Source organism: Meles meles, chromosome 8 (genome assembly GCF_922984935.1).
Source record: "Meles meles chromosome 8, mMelMel3.1 paternal haplotype, whole genome shotgun sequence".
In the NCBI taxonomy this organism is placed as follows: domain Eukaryota; kingdom Metazoa; phylum Chordata; class Mammalia; order Carnivora; family Mustelidae; genus Meles; species Meles meles.
Genome location: NC_060073.1, coordinates 98,535,721 through 98,550,968, shown reverse-complemented (window position 1 = coordinate 98,550,968; position 15,248 = coordinate 98,535,721). Strand labels below are relative to the sequence as shown.

General features: G+C 36.9%; 1 protein-coding gene across 3 annotated transcripts in view; it reads left to right on the top strand.

Moving 5' to 3' along the window:
• Positions 1 to 15,248, top strand: part of CHEK1 (checkpoint kinase 1) — a 50,401-nt gene that overhangs the window by 15,139 nt on the left and 20,014 nt on the right. For all 3 annotated transcript variants that reach the window (XR_006820087.1, XM_046017494.1, XM_046017495.1), the window contains exons 6-12: positions 4,807 to 4,995; positions 5,811 to 5,915; positions 7,793 to 7,888; positions 11,682 to 11,790; positions 11,979 to 12,156; positions 12,444 to 12,575; positions 15,147 to 15,248. Coding sequence is in view for 2 of the 3 variants with exons in the window: in XM_046017494.1 (XP_045873450.1) it covers positions 4,807 to 4,995; positions 5,811 to 5,915; positions 7,793 to 7,888; positions 11,682 to 11,790; positions 11,979 to 12,156; positions 12,444 to 12,575; positions 15,147 to 15,248 (911 nt within the window). In the remaining variant the exon portion in view is untranslated. The remainder of the gene's footprint in view (positions 1 to 4,806; positions 4,996 to 5,810; positions 5,916 to 7,792; positions 7,889 to 11,681; positions 11,791 to 11,978; positions 12,157 to 12,443; positions 12,576 to 15,146) is intronic.

Genomic DNA, 15,248 nt, shown 5'->3' with positions numbered 1-15,248 from the left:
TTATTTGACAGAGAGAGAAATCACAAGTAGGCAGAGAGGCAGGCAGAGAGAGTGGGAAAGCAGGCTCCCTGCTGAGCAGAGAGCACGATGCGGGGCTCGATCTCAGGACCCTGAGATCATGACCTGAGCCGAAGGCAGAGGTTTAACCCACTGAGCCACCAAGGCGCCCCAACCACTGTTAATTTTTGATGAATATCTTTTAGATAAACATTTATTAAGCTGTCTGCCTAGCTGCCTAAGATCCTCCTTTGGTTGTTTAGGCTTCTGCAAGTTGCTTTATAAGGCACATAGCAAAATTTTAGATATTCAGAAAATTCAGTGTCTGAGGAAAAGGAACTGAGTAATTGATTGATGAGTCCCAAGAAATGAGAGCACAGTTGGAGAATCTTTATTTTCCATTTTTCACTCTATTTCTATTAACTTTTTGAATGCTAATAGACTTTAAAAAAAATTTTTTTTTCTTCCTCTGCATTATTTATAGTTAATCCATTTTTCTGTTCCCTGGGTTGTTTCTATGTTTTTTGTTTTATTTTCTAAGATTTTATTTATTTATTTATTCATTTGACAGAGAGAGATCACAAGTAGGCAGAGAGGCAGGCAGAGAGGGAAGCAAGCTTCTCACTGAGCAGAGAGCCCGACGCGGGGCTCGATCCCAGGACCCTGAGATCATGACCCGAGCCAAAGGCAGAGGCTTAACCCACTGAGACACCCAGGCACTCCTGTTTTGTTTTTTTTTTTATAAAAGATTTTTTAAATTTATTTGATGAAGAACACCAGTGGAGGGAGTAGCAGGCAGAGGGATAGGGAGAAGCAGACTCCCCACTGAGCAGGGAACCCGACATGGGGCTGGATCCCAGGACCCTGGGATCATGACCTGAGCCCAAGGCAGATGCTTAACTGACTGAGCCACCCAGGTGCCCCTGAATGCTAATAGCTATTGTTGATGGTATACTACAGTCATTTCATCCTCTTCCTCATCTACAAATTAAGCCCCCCCCCCTTTTTTTTTGAGTAAATGTGGGTTTTGGGAAGAAAGGATTGCTTTTTTCTGACTGTGAGAGGCAGTACAGCATAGTGTTAAGAGCTCGGGATTTAGAGTCATTTGAACCTAGGTTTAATCTAGACCACCTCATAGTAGGTGTATAGCCATGGGCAAGCTGACATTATTTACCTTCTCTCTCCTTACTGTCCTTTATAAATGGTGATATAAGAGAATCTGTTTGGATTGAGGATGAGGGAGATATACATATCTTTACCCACATATGTATAAACATAAGTTAGATCATAGAATGTATGGTTTTTTAACATGCATGTGGGTTTTATTTTTCAGGACTTTATTTTACTTTGTATTTATGTTATATAAAAGCCTTTACAGTTACTTAAAACTTAAAAAAAAATTTAGGCATGGGGCTCCTGGCTGGCTCAGTCGGTAGAGCATGGTACTCTTGATCTTGGGGTTGTGAGTTTGAGCTCTATGTTGGGTGTAGGACTTCCTTTTTTTTTTTTTTTTTTTTAATGATTTTATTTATTTATTTGAGAGAGAGCATACGTAAGCAGGCGGAGGGGGCAGAGGGAGAGGCAAACTCCGTGCTAGGCAGGGAGCCTGATGTGGATTTCCATCCCAGAATGCTGAGATCATGACCTGAGTTGAGAGGGTAGATGCTTAACTGACTGAGCCACCTAGGTACCCAGACTGTAGAGCTTACTTTAAAAAGTTCAGGTATATAAAAATTCATATAAAACATATATGATATAGTAAAATAAAAATAAAATAACAACCTGCTTACCAATCAGGCTTAAAAAATAAAACATTAGCATGCCTGGGTGGCTCAGTCAGTTATGTGTCTGCCTTTGGCTCAGGTCATGATCCCATAGTCCTGGGATCAAGCCCAACATTGGGCTCCCTGCTTCTCAGGGAGTCTGTTTCTCCCTCTGCCACAGACCTCCCTGCCTCTGCCCTCCCACTCATGCTCTCTCTCATGCAAAAATAAATAGATAAAATCTTTAAAAATATTATACATATGTACACTGCTCAAAGCAGTGTTGTAAAATAGCAAAACGCTGGAAACAACGTAAATGTCTATCAACAATGGGATAGATAAATTATGAAATGGATGATTTATAGGTACAAGTAATGACATGGGTATGTTTCATAGAAGTATTCATACAAGTATGCTTCTATTTATATGAAGTTCAAAAATATGTAAAATCAAGTATATTGTTTAGAAATACAAATATGGGGAAAATCACAAAGAAAGTGCGTATTAAAACAAAAATCAGAATGGTTGTCACTTCTGAGAAGGTAGGGAAGGGAATATATTGAGGGAAGTAATTATAGGGGATTTCAAAGAAAATATATATGTATATTTGTTCCTTGCTCAATATTTAACAATAGTCTTTTTAAAAAAGAAAACATTACGAATATAGTCCAAGTCCTCTGTATTCCTTCACAAATGTATTCCCTTTTTCTCAGGGATAACCACACTCCTCAATTTAGAATTTATTATATGCAGGTCTTTAAACTGAGTATTATGTTGCAGACATATGGCAACAACAAAATTCAAGGAATGTTACAGTTATCTATTAGCATTTTTTAAAAATTTATTTATTTTTTCAGCGTAATAGTATTCATTGTTTTTGCACAACACCCAGTGCTCCATGCAGTACGTGCCCTCCCTATTACCCACCACCTGGTTCCCCCAACCTCCCACCCCCGCCCCTTCAAAACCCTCAGGTTGTTTTTCAGAGTCCATAGTCTCTTATGGTTCCCCTCCCCTTCCAATTTCCCTCAACTTATCTATTAGCATTTTTACTGATAACTTGCCACTCTTTTTTTTTTTTTTTTTTTTTTTTTTTAAAGATTTTATTTTTTTATTTGACAGATCACAAGTAGGCAGAGAGGCAGGCAGAGAGAGAGAGAAGGGAGGAAACAGGCTCCCCGCTGAGCAGAGAGCCCGATGCGGGGCTCGATCCCAGGACCCTGGGATCATGACCTGAGCCGAAGGCAGAGGCTTTAACCACTGAGCCACCCAGGCGCCCCTTAACTTGCCACTCTTAATCTCAGTGATTTGTCATCTTGTCATGCATAGCTATTAAAAGGATAATTAGAGTAGCAGCTTCCCAATTCAAATGCAGGTAAACATCAGCAATGTCTTACATATTATATTGTGTGTATATACTTGATTTTCAAAGAATCAAACCCCTATTTTAGGACATTAAAATTGTTTCTAGATTTAAAGAGATAGAACAGCAATATCTGTTCTATAGATTTGTGCTCAGGTCCAATATAAAAATTGGGTTGTGTTATAATGGATATTTGCTATGGCACTTGTCTTTTTTTTTCCACTTATACCCTGTTCCATGTCAATACTACAGATAGTTTTGTTTTTAATCATTGTATTTATTCCAGAGAGAGAAAGCAGGGGGAGGAGAAGAGGGGGAGGGACAAGCAGATTCTGCACTGAGTGGGGAGCTGGGCACAGGGCTTGATCCCAGGACCTCAAGATCATGACCTGAGACACAACCAAGAGCTGGACACTCAGCTGACTGAGCCACCCAGGCGCCTTTTTTAAAAAAAGCAACTTATCAATGTAGTTTTCATTGTATACATGTGCAATAAGATTTTACCATTTCTTTATTGAATATTTAAGCTATTTACAGATAATATTGCTAGGAATATCCTTATATTTGTGAATTTTAGGGAATATTTCTGTGTTTGTGGTCCTGGAAATGGGAATCGCTAGTTCAAAGAGTGACTATTTCAAAATTTCCAGATTGCCAGATTGCCCTCTAAAAAGGCTGTACCATTTGACACCTTGGTAATAGGGGGACTTCTCTCCCTCCTAAGATTAGATTAGAGTCCCTCGCTATAAGATCTTGTAATGCTTTGTATTTTTATAACTTTTTCAATGGCTGTTTATTTTTAATCTTCAGTAATTTATTTACCTGCTTTGGCTAGTACAGTGTTGCTCAGTTATGGCAAAAATTCACTAAGGACAGAATAAGTTGAAATTCCTGCTTGCAGTTTTGCATGTGTTAAAGATGGGAAGTTAGAGGAAATTTTGCTTTTCTTGTTTATTTTTTTTGTCCACTGTTTCTTTCTTTCTAAACTTTGACAAGAAGTTCTAGTGGTTTGTGGATCTTAAGCTTTGGTACATCTTTACATATTTTCTTCTGCCAGCTGGGTTTGTTTGCTGCTGAGAAAGTTGTGCCTGTCATGTTATTGGTGTCTCCTTCCTGCCCTCTGTACAAGTTGATGAAGGTCTTGGCTCTGCTTTCAACCACAACTAGAGTGCCCTTTTTATAGAAGGGCAGTCCCTTTTGACTCATTTCTTTCTTTAACCTGGTCCAAACGGTTTTGTGTATTGATGATTTTTCTCTTAAGTTAATAGAAGCAATGAGGCCTTTTTCTAGTTTTGTTATGTGATGATATTTTTTATTTCTTCTTTTTTAAAATTTCTCTTTTGGGGTGCCTGAGTGGTTCAGTCAGTTAAGCATCTGCCTTTGTTCAGGTCATGATCCCTGGGTCCTGGGATAAAGCCCTACATGGGGCTCCCTGCTCCCTCTTACGCCACCTCTGCTTGTTCTCTCTCACTTGTGCTCTCTCTAATAACTAAAATCTTTAAAAAAAATCTTTTAAAAAAATTAAATTTTTTAAAAAAATTATTTTTTCTCATTTTAAGGTAGAAAAGTGCTATATACTTTGTAAGTAATACCAGTGATTTTCCAATAAAATGTTAATTCCTTTAAGTATATCTATTTATAAAACATTTTTATGCAGTGCCATTCATTTTTCCTTTGGTTTAGATAACCTCAAAATCTCTGACTTTGGCTTGGCAACGGTGTTTCGGCATAATAATCGTGAACGTTTATTGAACAAGATGTGCGGTACTTTGCCTTATGTTGCTCCAGAACTTCTAAAGAGAAAAGAATTTCATGCAGAACCAGTTGATGTTTGGTCCTGTGGAATAGTACTTACAGCAATGTTGGCTGGAGGTAAGAGCTCTTTAATTGTGATGAAACTCCTGTCCTATGGAAAGCTAGATTTGTTATACCAAAATAAATGAAACAAACCAAGGGAATCCATATTTATATGATAGTATTTTATTTTGTTACTTATTTATTTGACAGAGATCACAAATAGGCAGAGAGGCAGGCAGAGAGAGAAAGGGAGAAGCAGGCTCCCCGCTGAGCAGAGAGCCCAATGTGGGGCTCTGTCTCAGGACCCTGGGATCATGACCTGAGCCGAAGGCAGAGGCTTTAACCCACTGAGCCACCCAGGCGCCCCTTTATTTTATTTCTTAAAGATTTTCTTTATTTGTCAAAGAGAGCACAAGTAGGGGAGTGGGAGAGGGAGAAGGAGATACCCCGCTGAGCAAGGAGCCCCATGTAGGACTCGATCCCAGGACTCTGGGGTCATGACCCGAGCTGAAGGCAGATGCTTACCCGACTGAGCCATCCAGGCATCTGCTATGTGATAGTATTTTAATAATGAATTTATTTATAACTAAGTTGGAACTTTGAATCCCAAAGCTTTTTAAAAATGAGGTATGTATAGCTATTAAATGAAGTATCACAATAGTAGTCTCTCTAAGATTCATGTGAATAATTTTGGAAACGGTAGAGCAGAATTAGTTTATCTTTGAAGTACCTCTAAAATTTCCATGAGTTGGCATTCTTAGTTTGAAAACCATATTGAATTAATTTGGTGGAAACTTTTAATGGGTTTGTATTGTTGACTATTTTCCTTTAAAATTTTTACTGGGTAATAATGTGAACACTCAGAAAACTGGGACTTGTTTCTTTTTTAGAATTGCCATGGGACCAGCCCAGTGACAGTTGTCAGGAATATTCTGACTGGAAAGAAAAAAAAACATACCTCAACCCTTGGAAAAAAATTGATTCAGCTCCTCTAGGTAACTTGGTTATGTTGATTGAAAGTACTGATTTCTTAGATAATGAAGCCTGGTGATTGAATTTTTTCTTTGTATTTTTTTCTTCCTCTTAAATAATCATGTAAGTAATCTATGATCCTTGTAAGCAGATTAGAAAATAATATTAAAAAAAACAACTGTATAATCCCAGCACTCAGAAATAGCTTCTTTTAATATTTTGATATGCAGTTCTACACTTTGTTGTAAAGATGTATAACAAATATATACATTTGTTATATATGTGTATTTATAAGTATGTATGTTTTTATAGAAAATGAGATCACACTACATATGCTGTCTTATAACCTGTTTTTTTGCCGTAATGCTATAGTCATGGACGTTTTTCCAGTGACTATAATTGTAGGTCTACATCATTGTTTTTAAAGGCCGTGATGGAATATTACTATGTGGGTATGTTTACTATATTCATCCAATTCACTTTTTTTTAGGGATTTGTATATTTTTTTAATTTTTCACCTATGAAAGACATATGATGATCATCCACATAATGCACATACCTTTAAATTATTTAATTAAAAAACAAATCCAGAAGTGTTAGGGATGTAGGCAGTTTTTAATTATTATGGCTTACTTGGTCAAATTGCTTTTTAGAAACTTTGTACCATTTCATCATAATCTCATTAGTTAATATTTTTAAGTTTTTAAAAAGATTTCATTTATTTATTTATTTTGAAAGACTTTATTTTGAAAAACTTTATTTATTTGACAGAAAGATAGAACACGCATGTACAAGTAGGGAGAGCAGCAGGCAGAGGGAGAAGCAGGGTCACCACTGAGCAGGGAGCCTGACTTGGGGCTCATCATGACCTGAGCTGAAGGCAGACACTTAACTGACTAAGCCTCCCAGGTGCCCCATAGATTTATTTATTTCTTTAAGATTTATTTATTTTCAAGAGTGAGAGTGCACATGGTGTATGCGTGCAGTGGGGAAGGGTAGAGAGTGTTTTCCGCAGACTCTGCACTGAGCGTGGAGCCCAGCATTGGGCCCAATCTCAGGACTTGGAAATCACAAACTTAGTGGAAACTAGGAGTCTGTTGCTTAACAGATTGAGCTAATAGGTACCCCTATAGTCACTGTTTCTTATCTTTATTTTAAATTTAATATCAATGAGGTGGTATAGCCATTGCTAGCTTTTTGTCCATTTTTGTGGATGACCTGTTTTACTCACTTCTACCAGGGAGATTTTCTTAATACTTTATATGAGTTTTTTTTTTTAAACATTAATATCATTAGATCTTTGCATTTGTTACAGATTTGTGCTTTGTGGTTTTCTGACTATATTGTTATGTTTGGAAAGGTCTTCCCTACCTCTAACTTAGAAAAAAATTCCCTGTGTTTTTGTGTTTTTATAGTTTCAGTTTTTTATTTAAACCTTGGTCCTTTAGAAAATAATTTTATGTTTTGGAAATGTATGAATTTTTTATGAAGATAAGATACTTTAAGATGATAGTTGCTTACGTTATTTTCTCTTAAGTTATTGGAAAGTAGATTTTCCTCATAAAACTGGGTGAATGAGGACATAACATGACATATTAGAACAATAACGTTTGGTATTGAAAATTGATGAGGGTTTTTGTATCTTTTTGTTAATGTCCTACACAGGGAGAAACATTTGCACCTGGCTCATGTTCTCCTTGTTTGCAGACAACCAAAAATCAGATCTGAGGATGTAGCAAAGAGCAAGTACATGAAATTAAAGTGATAGTGTAGTAGGTTTATTCCTTCTCTTGCCCAGAAATATTTGGATATAAGGAGACTCCTAGAGAAAATGTTCCACAGCACAATTTCTAGTCTGCATGACTCTTTTATAAATGTTTTATTAATATTTTATTTTCAGCTTTGCTGCATAAAATCCTAGTTGAGAATCCATCAGTAAGGATTACCATCCCAGACATCAAAAAAGATAGATGGTACAATAAACCACTCAAGAAAGGTAATATCCTGAAAAATACAAGTGTTTTTTTTCTGTGAAAGAAAAGATACTTGCAGTCAGTATTACAAGTCAGTAACACAAGATGTCTATGGTTTCTGTCTTCATGTAGGTTGGTTATAGTGTCTAGTGGGGAAACAAATACAAAAAATAATTTTGAACTTTATTAATAGAAGGTCAGAGTACTATAGCTAAGTGTTTGACTAAGTCTTAAGTAACAGAGAAAACTTGTCTTCCAGAGGAAATCACATTAAATCTAAGGTCTAAAGATTGAAGGAGAGCTAGCCTGATGGGTACTAGCAAGATGAGTGGCAGATTCTGAACAGAGGAAGCAACATCTGGAGAGTTTAGAATTTGGAAGGTGGTACATTTGAGGAACTTAAAAGAAGTCCAGTAAGGCATGGACCATGTCTGGCTTGTTCATCATGGTGTCACCAGTGGTTAGCACAGTGTGTTGTACATTGTAGGTTCTAAGTAAATGTTTATTGAGTAAATGAGCAAATAAAGAAGGAAGAGAGGTTTGAGATGAAGCTAGAAAGCTAGATAGTGACCAAATTGTGGAGGGGGACCTTTTAAACCACATTAAGGATTTTGAGCTTTAAACTTAAGGCCATTGAGGAAGCTTTTGAGAGATTTTTAAGCCAGGAAGTACATGATCGTATATTTGGTTTTAAAAGATCTTTCTGGCTACCTTTTTTTTTTTCATTGTTTTTGACATTTTTTATCCTAGGTGTGAGAAGATGGTACCTTGGATGAGATTAGTGGCAATGGGATTGAAAGGAAGAAGTAGATTCCAAAGAAATTTACCAATTAGAATTGATAGGACTAGTGATTGTTTATATGTAGAAAATGAAGGAGGATGAGGAATCCAGGAGGACTCCTTTCTGGGTTGACTAACTCAGAAAATGATGGTACCATTTACTGAGATATAACTCAAGAAAAATAGAATTGGGGGGAAATTTTATTTGATTTTGGACATGTTGAATTTGAGAAGTAAAACTGTCTAATAAGGGATATTATAAGGGGTGTGTATGTGTGTAACTCAGGAGATAGGACCAGACTTGAGATGTCGATATTTGGTGTTTTCTGCAAATAGATGATAGTTTAAACTGGTAGATGAAATCGAGTGTATGAAACTTTAAGCAATGCCAACATTTAAGTGGTAGGTAGAGGCCAGGGAAACAGAGAAAAATAGCCAAAGAGATGGGAGGAGCATCAAGAGAACATGGAGGAATTGAAGCTAAGAGAAGAAAATGCATGATAGTAGCAGATACTGTTAAGTGAGTTGATAACATGCAGCCTAAAAGTTTGCCCAGTAGTTATTCATGGTTGTGGCAGGAACAGGTTTGGTGGAGAGGTGGAAGTAATTGTTGAGTACAGTGATTATCGTGATCTCAGGGTCCTGGGATCAAGTCCCGCGTCGGGCTCTCTGCTCGGCGGGGAGCCTGCTTCCCTCTCTCTCTCTCTCTGCCTGCCTCTCTATCTACTTGTGATCTCTGTCAAATAAATAAATAAAATCTTTAAAAAAAATATTAAAAGAGAGATAATGAAGCAGAGTGTGGACAGCTCGTTCAAGTAGTCTGGCTGTGAATGGGAGGAGAGAGGACAATGGCTGGAGATGAATGAGTTTTTAACTCTTCTCTGAATGCGTCTTTTACCTTTCATTCTGTTCTAATAGTAATCCAACTCTCCCCTGGGAACACAGGCTTCCTCTCCAGTGGTAGATGTTTTCTTTCCCACATGCTCCTGCCCTTGAAACATGGGGTGGGACAGACATCCTTGCCACTTTCTCCCTTTTTCCTGCATCTCTCCCCAACTTCATTTTGAATCTCTTATTATCAGATTACCACCCACAGTTCCATCCTTGTTACAATCAGCTTTTGAACCCCTAATGAAAATTCCTGCCACATTGTCACTCTCTCCAATAAGACTGTTAATGTACATTTTGTTGTGGTTCTTGGTGATTTAAATATTCATTTGGATGATTCTTCCAGTATCCTGATCTTATATTTCCTTGCTCTTCTCCTCTCTAGTGATCTTCTCTTCAAGTATCCTGCTTTGACTACTGGCAAAATTTTTTCTGGTTTCCTCCTCTAGTACCCTGACTCCAGCAATCCTTTGACCCTATAGTGGAAATGCAGTCCACTAATTCTTCTTCCTTTTCACTGTCTCTTACCTGCTACCTCACTAGGTCCTCAGTTATATCCTCACTACTTTTTTTTTTTTTTTTAAGATTTTATTTATTTATTTGATAGACCGAGATTACAAGTAGGCAGAGAGGCAGGCAGGGAGAGAGGAGGAAGCAGGCTCCCCACTGAGCAGAGAGCCCGATGTGGGGCTTGATCCCAGGACCCTGGGATCAGGACCTGAGCTGAAGGCAGAGGCTTTAACCCACTGAGCCACCCAGGTGCCCCTATCCTCACTATTTTAAATCCCAAGGTCAGTCATTATAATGACTTCTTTACATTCAGCTTCTGCTTTCTGGTCCTCTTCTCTCTTCATCATGCTTACTGGCCAAAACCCAACCCAAGTTTAATCCAGTGTTCTGCCTATTCTACACTTACACCTGCACAGCTGATGGTATTTGGGCCAAAATACATAACAGTGTTCACTTTAAATTCAGGATCACTAATCTCAAGTGAGCCCTTAACTGCCAGACAATTACAATGCATTTCTCCACTTCTTTCACAACCTCACTCTCCTAAATTGCATTTTTATACCTTTTCTTTTTTCTTCAACTTCTAATACCTCCTTCCCTATCGACACTCTCAGCTGGTGACAGTACATCCTGTTTCACTGAGAAGTAGAAACAATCATAAGAAAACTTCCACAAGCTCTCTTCACCATCTACACTCACCTGACCAGGTGCCTCTGTGCTCATATACTCTGCTTTCTCCTCAGTTGCTATAAATAAATTGTTCCAGATATAAGTCAACTCTGTCTTGTGCATAAGGCCCAATTCTCTTTTGCTTACTCAGGGATGTTGTCTAGCAATTCTTCTGCCTTCCTCCTGCATCATTAATTTTTCTTTATCTCCTTTCTCATCAGCATACCAGCATGCTGTTTCTTTCATCTTACTGCCTGATGCATAGTAGCTTTAATAAAACATTTGGATGAATGAATTAATAAAATGTTTGGCTAAATGTAAGTGTGTTTAAGTGGTTTCGGGACAGTACCAGTTGAGAGGAAAAGGCTGAAGGTCTAAGAGAGAAGGAATGAAGGAGCATCAAGATCCCTGAAGAGAAAGGAGGGTATGGGGCTCACATATAAGTACAGGGATGGACATTGGATAGGAGCATGGAAGGGAGGAAAGGATGGGTAGTTGTGGGAGTTTAACAAGAGTATAGAAGTTTTGAAGTAATCATTTGGAGAAAGGGAGAGGAAACTGACTAGAGAAACATAGGAGCATCTGTCATTGTTGAGGATCCAGCTAAGGGGAGTAACCATGATTTTATAGTGGCGCCATATTCTGTGTAATAATTATTCTTGGTAGCTTTTTCAGGGGAGCAAAGAATGTTAGATAGAGTAGATTCATAATGTTTATTGCCATTATCATCAATTATTTATTTTAAAATGTTTTGATTTTTTAACTTGGTCTCTTTGTCTTCATAGACCATTGTTTGTTACTATAAATGGTACCATTAAAACTATGGCCTTAGTATAAAATCCCACACTTGGAACATACTTACAAGTCAGGATTTGTGAAATGTTTGATTTGACTAGTGAATCCTTCTAAGTTTATAATGACCACATTTCTTACGTAATCATGTACAACATGTACATTTTTTTTTTTAAGGGGCAAAGAGGCCCCGAGTCACTTCAGGTGGTGTATCAGAATCTCCTACTAGATTTTCTAAGCACATTCAATCCAATTTGGACTTCTCTCCGGTGAACAGTGCCTCTAGGTAAGATTAATTAATAAAGAGTGAAAGGTTGTTGAATGTAATATTCCCATACGAAATAATACATTATATATTTTTTCTTAATAATGAATGTAATTTTTATCAGTGTGAGAATGGTAATGTGGTCTAAGAAAGGCCTGATTGATTTTACCTGAAGATATATTTTTTTTCCCCATATCTTAATGTTCCAGTGAAGAAAATGTGAAGTACTCCAGTTCCCAGCCAGAACCACGGACAGGTCTTTCATTATGGGACACCAGTCCTTCATATATTGATAAACTGGTACAAGGGATCAGTTTCTCCCAACCCACGTGTCCTGATCACATGCTCCTGAATAGTCAATTACTTGGCACTCCAGGTTCCTCACAGGTAAGGAAATTTAGTTTTTTCAGATAAGTGATAAAGATCCTCTAGTTTTTGTCATAAAGCCTTTTTTTAAAAAAATGTATAAATCTTAGAAATATAGTATTAACACTTTAGCATATATATATATATATATATTTTTTTTTTTTTTTTAACAAGGAAGAGAGAATTAAAGGTTGCTTTCCTGTATAAGAATCTTAAGTCACAGAAAAGAATTTTCGGACCAAATAGCTATGATATGACTGCTTTTGGTGATACCAGATTTATTCAGGTTTCCTCTGTTTGACATGTAGAACCCTTGGCAGCGCTTGGTTAAAAGGATGACACGATTTTTTACCAAATTGGATGCAGACAAATCTTATCAATGCCTGAAAGAGACTTGTGAGAAATTGGGCTATCAGTGGAAAAAGAGTTGTATGAATCAGGTATGTTTCATAGATTTTCCTGAAGAAAAATGTAAATATTTTAAGTAAAAAATGGTCATTATCAGAATATTTTTGAAAAACAACTGGGGGATGCCTGGGTGGCTTAATCATTTAGTCTACGTTTGGCTCAGGTTATGATCCCAGGGTGCTGGGATGGTGTCCCACATTAGGCTTCTTGCTCAGCAGGGAGCCTTCTTCTTCCTCTGCCTGCCACTCCCCCTGCTTGTGCTCTCATCTTCTCTCTCCCCTCCTCTCTCTCTTTCTCTCTGACAGAAAAATAAGTAAAGAAAAAAACAATTGAAATTGCAAAGACTTAAGTAAAATGTTCTTTACCTTAAGAAATAATATTGAAAGTCTTCTTTACATTTATTAAAAATATCAAGAGGCAAGTCATGTTTTTAAAAACTGTATATACTTAAATTGTAACAGTAGGAAAGATTCCCTTCTGTGAAAGATGAATATATTGACAATCCTATGTTTCTTCCATCTCTCCTGCTTCCGCCTACCAATTTTTGTTTATATTATTATAGCATATTTGTAACATTGAAATTCTAATGTGTTCAGGCTTTTCAAAAACCTGATGTTAAAAAAACAATTAGAGATGAATATTACATATTCAAGAGGTCTGAAAAATAATGTAATGCATGATTTTTCACTAAATCATGGGTTTAAAGAAAAGAAAGCTATAAAGGATGTTATTGGGATAATTGGGGCTATAAAGGATGTTATTGGGATAATTGGGGAAATTTGAATATGGTTTTATATTAAATAATATTTTTGTATCAGTGCCAAATTTTTTGGGTGTTATCATAATGCTGTGGTTTGTAGGAGAATGTCTTTGTTCATAGGAGAAATATGTTGAAGTGAAGTGTTCATTTTCAGTAGCTTGGTTGAAAACTTAAAAAAAAAAAAGACAACCACATACAAAAAGTCAAATAAATATATCTATGTTAAACTTATCTATGTTGATAAGACCAACGAAGGCTATATAGTTATTTATTGTAGATTCTTTCAGGGTTTTTTTGTAGATTTGTAAGCTTTCAAAATTAAAAGTTAGGGGAAGTTGTTACTATGCAGAAATCTGAGGCCAGCCTGATTTTCCTCTCAGTTGTATAGGTAATTTATTTTATTATTTTTTAAAAATTTTAAAAAAGATTTTATTTATTTATTTGACGCACAGAGAGAGATAACAAGTAGGCAGAGAGGCAGGCAGAGAGAGTGAGGGGGATGCATGCTCCCTGCCGAGCAGAAAGCCTGATGTAGGACTCCATCCCAGGACCCTGAGATCATGACCTGAGCTGAAGGCAGAGGTTTAACCCACTGATCCACCCAGGTGCCCCTATTTTTTTTTTTTTTTAAATCAGGTAGATTTATTGAGGTGAAACTCATGTAACCTAAAAATCATCGCTTATTTTAAAGTGTATAATTTGGTGGTTTTTGTATATTCACAAGATTGTACTACCATCATCATTTAATTACAGAACATCCCATTGCCCTGAAAATAAACTCTATGGCAATTGGCAGTCACTCCTCATTCTTTCCTCCCTTCATTTCCTGGCAGCCACTCATTTACTTTCTGTTTCTATGGACTGCCTATTCTGGATGTTTCATATAAATGGAATTATATAATATCATATCAGTGGCCTTTTATATCTGTCTTTTTTTACTGAGCATGTTTTCAAGGTTAATCCGTGTTGTTTACATTTATCAGTACTTTTTTATGGGAGAATAATTTTCCATTATGTGGATAGAAGACTACATTTTATTTAACCATTTACCTGTTGATGGACATTTGGGATGTTTCTGCTTTTTGGCTATTATGAGTAATTTTTGTATAAGTTTTTTATGAACTTTGTATAAGTTTTTTATGAACAAAATAATCATAGACTAGGTGCTTAAATAGCAGAAATTTATTTTTTCACAATTTGAGAGATGGAAGTCTAAGATCAAGGTGCTGGGAGGTTTGGTCTCCTCTGAGGCCTCTCTTCTTCCTTTCAGATAGCAGCCCTCTTGTTGCTTCCTCATCTGGCCTTTCCTCCTTGCACATGCATACCTGGTATCTGTCTCTCTCTGTATCCCAATTTTTTTTTTTCTTTCTTTTTTTTTTTTTTCCAATTTTTTTTTTTTCTTACAAAGATACCAGTCATATTGGATCAGGGCCCACTTAGTGGTTTCATTTTAACTCAGTTACCTCTTTAAAGGCCCAGTCTCCAAATACAGTCACATTCTGAGGGGTTAGGCTTCAACATATGAATTTTGAGGGGATGCAATTCAACCCATAACAATACATGTCGAATTTCTTAGGTATATACCTGCTAATGGAATTGCTAATTCATATAGTAACTCTATGTTTAACCTTTTGAGGAGCTGCCCAGTGATTTTCCAAAGCAGCTGCACTGTTGTACATTCCCACCAGCAGTGTATGTGTGAAGCATCTTGTACTTTCCCAGAACATGAGGTTTCACTGTTGCACAATTGTGGTATACCACTGTGTTTTTTAGTCATTCCTTGAAATCAGAAGTATTACAAATGGTTTTGTAATTTGGGCTAAACTTATTTTTATTGCCTTAGGTTACTGTATCAACAACTGATAGGAGAAACAATAAACTGATTTTCAAAGTGAATTTGGTAGAAATGGATGAGAAGATCTTGGTTGACTTTCGGCTTTCTAAG